Source organism: Erithacus rubecula, assembly GCF_903797595.1.
Source record: "Erithacus rubecula genome assembly, chromosome: 4".
Taxonomy (NCBI): domain Eukaryota; kingdom Metazoa; phylum Chordata; class Aves; order Passeriformes; family Muscicapidae; genus Erithacus; species Erithacus rubecula.
Genome location: NC_136686.1, coordinates 31,160,771 through 31,166,809, shown reverse-complemented (window position 1 = coordinate 31,166,809; position 6,039 = coordinate 31,160,771). Strand labels below are relative to the sequence as shown.

At 48.9% G+C, this 6,039-nt stretch overlaps 1 protein-coding gene across 1 annotated transcript; it reads right to left on the bottom strand.

Moving 5' to 3' along the window:
• On the bottom strand, window positions 1–6,036 carry RRP7A (ribosomal RNA processing 7 homolog A). Its single transcript, XM_079303680.1, has 7 exons — window positions 3,103–6,036; window positions 2,767–2,909; window positions 2,504–2,632; window positions 2,212–2,335; window positions 1,520–1,617; window positions 945–1,143; window positions 1–474 (listed from the first exon to the last, which is right to left on the bottom strand). Exons 1-7 carry the CDS (start codon window positions 3,152–3,154, stop codon window positions 389–391), a joined length of 831 nt encoding a protein of 276 aa, XP_079159806.1. The 5' UTR covers window positions 3,155–6,036; the 3' UTR covers window positions 1–388.
• Between the last annotated feature and the right edge of the window lie 3 nt (window positions 6,037–6,039).

Below are 6,039 nucleotides of genomic sequence, written 5' to 3'. Positions count from 1 at the left end.
TTCTGAAAACAGTAGCAGCAGTTTATTTACAGTTTTTCAACCATTCCCTGCCTCTGCAGAGGCTGTGCTAGGTCAATGCCAGTTCTCACCAAGCTTTAGGAGGTGTGTTTTTGGGTGGCAGGGAGATACAGGCTGTCCCAGGATGTGCCTCATCCATCACCTGAGCACCCCGAGAAGCGGTGCCATGCGGCTGAATGAGAAAAGAGTAGAAGGATAGTGGTGCAAATAAAGGGAACTCTCCTCCAGCAGCAGTTGCTGGGACCTCCCATTTCAGATCCAAGGGTTAAGGGAACCCAAAGCTGCCTCAATTATTCAAAATCCTTTGGAGTCAGTAAGCATCTCTCCTACCCTCTGCAGCACAGGCACTTGAGGAACAGCTCAGCACAACCTAGTACGGCCGGAACTTGCGCTGGGCTCGCATCAGTGCGATCCTCTGCTTGTCCTCTTCAAATTTCTTCCTCAACTGGGCAATGTCTAAAACATGGTGAAAGAGAAAGCACAGGTCACACGAGAGCAGGAGATGTCCCTCTCCTGGGAGCTTCACTTCCACACACCAGAGGGGCTCAGTCCCAACAGCCACAAACACACACTTCCCAGAGCGGGTCCTTTTACACCTCGGCTGAGTGCCAAGCTGGGGCTCCAGCCCTGCATCTCTGGTAGTGCTGCAGCTCCCTCTTGGGGAGGAATCGGCTAACTTTCCCCTCAATCCCTGCCTTTATGCAGACTGAATAAACACCCCTTGGAAAACCACAACCCACATACCCTCCCACAAAATAATCCAGCAATCCTTGCTAGGACAGGTAGTGGCAAGAGGCCACTCAGATCCAGCCAGTCAGCTGTTTGCTGGCAGCTGGGTGTATCCTCCCCGAAGGCAGAAGGATGCTCACGGGCCAGAGTGTGAGACAAGAGACAAGGGCAGGGGTAGGAGAGACTTGCACACTCACGCTCTCTCTTGGTCTCGCGATGCTGCCAGGCATAGAAGTTGAGCAGCTCTTTGCGGGCCCTTTTCTGCTTCTCCTTCTCCAGCACGCGCAGGTTGGCAGCCTCTGTGCGGGGCAGGCCGGGCTTCCGGCCCTTCCTGGTCACCTTCACCCAGCCCTCCTCATCAGGAACACCCTCCTCCTTGGCTGCTTTGGCTTCTTCCTGTAAGGACAGCAGGGTGAGGCAGCCCAGTGCAGCTGCAGTCTAATGCACAGCTCCCCTACAGCCCCCCCTTAAACACAAGCAAAGTTACAGCTCCTGCTTCCACACCAGATTTAAAGGAAGACATGGGATCAGGGCTGCAGGCATTCAACACTGTATGTCAGCCACAAACCCATTTATTTGTGGATATCTATTGTAAGCTCTAGAGGAAGGGTCAGGTGTTGCAGACCAAACCTGCATCTGACTGCCCACCAGCAAATGGGAGTAAAAAATGCTCTGGCAAACAGAGGGAACCTCAGTCCTTTCCACTATGGCCAGAGCACTGAGTAATCCCTCCCTTTGCCCTCTGCTGGGTTCCCTCCTAGCCTGGCCTCACCTCTGCCACTTTTTTATCATAGTCTTGCATGTAGGCATCCACCTCAGCCTTCAGCTCCTTCGGATCCACGATGGAGGCCTCATAGCTGGCGATCCACTCTGAGACAGAGAGGGCACAAGTCAGCAGTAGCTGCTGGTAGAAGCAGGCTAGTGTGGTGCTTTTGGGCAGCTCTAGAGTGGGCAAGGACACACTGTTCCCATTTGTGCTCAGCTTCAGCTTCCCCTCACCACAGCTCAAACCAACTTGGCTGTGAGTACAACCAATACGTGACAGGAAGAGTTTGCAACTTGCCCAGGCAGAATGGGTTAGCCTTAAGCCCAAGGGGCACAACACTCAGGGCTGTTGCTCTGTCAAGAGGATATATGTGAGGTGCTGTCAACTTCACAGACATCTGGTGTCTGCTGCATTTGTCTGGCATTTTGAGAACAAGATGCAGACAGTATCACTGAATCTATGCAATACTGAAAAAACGTCAGGAAAAAGGACCATTCCAAGTGTCCCCACTCTCCCATAGGGTCACTGGGCCAGACTTCAACACCTGGTTCAATAAGATGGCTACCCTGTAAGCACACAAAACACAGAACATCCCCCAGCTTAGAACAAAATGGGACATGCAGGGTAGAATTCATCAAACCATGAGTATAGTTCTTCCCTGGCATTAGCCTGTAGAAAGACAGCCAGAGCTGACATACTGCTAATGCCGGTTTTCACAGGGTGGCTCTCTGTTGATATTAGCAAGGGACCTTGCTGTGACAGAGTCTTGGCTGCCTGGATAGCTGCTGGTTTCCTGAACACCACGTATGCTACTTGAAATCCCTAAAAGAAAAAAAATAAAATAAAAGACAGTGTAAACTTAAGTAAGTAATCATGTCGCCCAATGCCCCATATGGTTTTCTATGCCTCATGTTCTGAAAAGAACCATTCAGTACCTATCATCTTTTCCCACTAAAGCATCAGTATTCCTCTCCTCTGCACAAGCTTTACCTTTTGAGTTTTGTGGTCGAAGAATTTGGACGCCGATTTATCTTTTTTTTTCTGTCCTGGCCCAGGTTTGTCACAAATGTCCACATACTGCACATGCCCGCAGCAAGAGAACAGCCTAGACAGCGAGTCCTTAACACGGAGAGTAAGAGAAACACTCGGTACAGCAAAGCAGGAGCGATGCCTCCCTCCAACAGCCTGCAGAGCTCTCCGGGCGGCGCCCCGGCCCCAAAGCCCTGCCCTCGGCCCCAGCCGCCCTCACTCACCGGGCCGCAGTACGGGGGCACGTTGAGGACGAAGAGCGTGCGGCGAGGGGGGTGCGCGGTGTCGGTGCCGTCCCGCACCTGGTGCTCCTTCACCAACAGGCAGTGGGGCGAGCGCTGCCGCTCCGCGAACTTCACCGCCAGAGCTGCGAGGGACGCACCGCTCTGAGACGCCGCTGCCGCCCCGACCCCATTCTCTGAGCTGCCCCTCACCCGCGTATCCCGCCGACCCCACGCCGCCCCTCATCCGCGTATCCCACCACCCCTCACCCGCGTATCCCGCCGGCCTCACGCCTTCCCTCACCCGCGTATCCCACCGCCCCCCACGCTTCCCCTCACCCGTGTATCCCGCCGGCGCCGCTCCCGCCGCACGCCCCGTGGCGGCCGCCATCTTCTCTGCGCGCGGCAGCGCGGGGGCTGCCGGGAGTTGTAGTTTCCCGGGCGCGGCGCGGCCCTGATATGGCGGCGGCGGGTGGACACGCCGCAGCTCCGGGGTTGAGTTCGTGTTTTTGTAAAAACAGTGTAAACCTCAAGCACTGTCCTTAATCCAAGAAAGGCAAATAAATCTTAAAGTGATGTAGAAACATTAAAAGGCATTTGTTTTTAAAGACTCTTGTTAATTAAAAAAACTCAAAAAACCTTTACAGACAAACTTGTAACGGAAGACAGAACCATTTCAAAAATACTGAAGCAAGACTAATGCAGGAGGTGACAAAATATGACACGATATGGAGAGTTGATCCAACCAATATCTAGTTAGTGAACATTATTGGAAGGTACATGCAAAAGCCATGAAAATATACCAAACTTGCACATTGTGGCAACATTTCAGAAGTCCTCACATTTTTTAAAATAAAAGAAACCAGAACAAAAGAAACACCCTTACAAATCACCTACCACCTGTCCTGGTCAGCCATTTAATTTAATGCCTAAATTAATGCACACTAATTCAGAGTGCAGGCAATTAGTATTTCATATGCAAGTTCATAATTTCTACCAGACCTGAAGGAAAAAACAACAAACCCCACAAAAATATAACCATGTTGCATGAGGATAAATGTAGACAGAAGGTGGTAGGTTTGAAATCATGGTTAGCATGGCAATTGCAGGATGTCCAGGAGAAACTGGAGAGCCAAGATGAACTACCTGAAAAGGACAGAATAACCGGATAAGAACTGGGAATTAACAGTTACTCTTGTTTCAGGGCCCAACAGAAGAAGCCATGCAATGATGCATTAAAGAGCTGACCAAGACCAGAACACCAGGTTACACCAATACACCCGCTGTAAGACAAGCCATGGAGTGGTGTTTGGACAACCAATAAATTCACTAATTTGCAAAACATGAAAAAAAATATGGAACAGAGCAGATAGTAGTTTTTCCAAGGAAGTATGTCAATGCCATCATAAACACTCAGCCTCAGCATAATGCAGAGTTTAATAGTAAGTTAAAATGCATCTTGCTATTTGGCTTTTCAGAAGGACATGAATCTATTAATTTAAAAAATCCTCGAGTCTCCCCTTTCTTTCAGGAGAGGCAGAAGATGCACTCATCACAATACATGTCTTCACATTTACACAGCCTCCTGTCTAGCTGGTAATCAAAGTATCCCACTTCACCTAGAACAGGTACCCTGATTTCAGAGCTGGTCTTGCTATAAAATTACTTTTTACATGACTAGGCTGTCAGTAACAAAGGCTGTTTTTTCTGTAAAAAGAGAATTGGAATTACATGGGCACAAATAGCTTCAATTTTGTAGAAAGAGTCAGCTGCTAATTTCTATGAACCAAATTAAAAGATGGATGAGTAACAGTCCCCTCATCCATAAGCTCCTCTTGCTCTTAATCACATTATCAGTTTTGAAATTTCTATGTTCACCTAGAAAGCAGTTGAATGACTCAATATTGGAACACCACCACTTATCTTTAGTTGCTTCGCAGCATCTAAAAAGGCTTAGAATCCACTCTCTGTATAACAAACGTTTATTCAGAAACAGGTAATACATTATCTTCTCCAGCCCCTGTTTCCTCCCCCTCCCCCCCTTTTTTTTTATTTATTAAAACACAGGTATTTGGTGGGCAATCTAAAAAAGGAGAACAATAGCTGTCTTAGGTCCCCTCCCCTATGACCATCTGTTCTTCACATAAAGCACCCTACCAATGATACTGTCACTGGCCTTCAAACCAAAGAGAGTACTCCAGAAAAACAAGTCCTGTCAAGTCCTTATTATTTCCATGGCTAAAAGGGATACAGTGAGATAGATGAATGGTCTGCACAAGCTAGATAGAAGAAAGAGTTCATACAGAACAAGAAAGCAAAAGAAACGTGGTGTTGTCCAAGAAATGAAATCTGGACTTACAGGAGCCACTCAGCAGAGCTGAACAGAATGGATTAGGTTAGTCTCCCAGCTAGCAGGATCAAGATCAAACCCCAACCAGGTTCTGGAAGTTGCTCTCAGCTTTCCTCTCTTCCAAAACAATTGCAACAAACACAAACGGGTGGAGCTACTGGGACTTTCAACATCCAAGGTGCCAATGCGGTACAAACAATGGGGAGTACTGGAAGTGCCACCTAGTGGCTTGTCACACACACTCGCTGGCCCACGCCATGTCCTCGCCGCCCTGCATCGGACTTGACACTCCTCTGCCGTGCTCCTTACACAGCACTGACTGCCCTCTGCTCCTAAACCTCTCCTTGAAGCCACACACTGCAGCAATCATCTTCCAAATTCAGGCCTGCCAGCAGCAGAACCGCACAGCAGCCAAAATGCCCAAATTGCATCTCTCCAAAAAACCAGTTCTCAGACACAAGACTTGGTGTGTATTAGGATCTGAAAAGGGTCCAGGTACTTCCTTTTTAAAGGAGACTGGCTGAGTTAGAAGGCAAGAAACTCGTGTCCATGCATCAGCAGGAAGAGGCAGTATAGTCTAATGGGAGTCAAACAGCAGTGTTTCTTCTAGCTCTGAACACGACTGGCTCTTCATTTCTCAGTCAGAAAGAGGAGAGCAACTGAGCCTGGCCCTCCAGAGCAAATATATTCATTGTACAAATGCCAGAACAATCCTCCAGCACTACCAGAGTTGAAACACCCCTGCCCATAGCACAGTGGCTGGTGCACTTGTGCCTATGTCCCTTCTGCCTGATGCTTCTGCTGGCACACACCACGGCAGCTCAGCTTTTCCTGCTTCTTCTCAATGTCCCAGCTGCTGAGCAGGAAAGTGTCCAACAGCCAGAAGGAAGAGTTATGCCACCAAATGCATACATGTCCTTTCTGGA

Coding starts and splice junctions, on each gene's coding strand:
- RRP7A (XM_079303680.1), bottom strand. CDS start 3,154: ATGGCGGCCGCCACGGGGCGTGCGGCGGGAGCGGCGCCGGCGGGATAC. Junction 2,910..3,102: donor GGCGCCGGCGGGATACACGG/GTGAGGGGAAGC, acceptor CGTCCCTCGCAG/CTCTGGCGGTGAAGTTCGCG. Junction 2,336..2,503: donor TCGACCACAAAACTCAAAAG/GTAAAGCTTGTG, acceptor TTTTTCTTTTAG/GGATTTCAAGTAGCATACGT.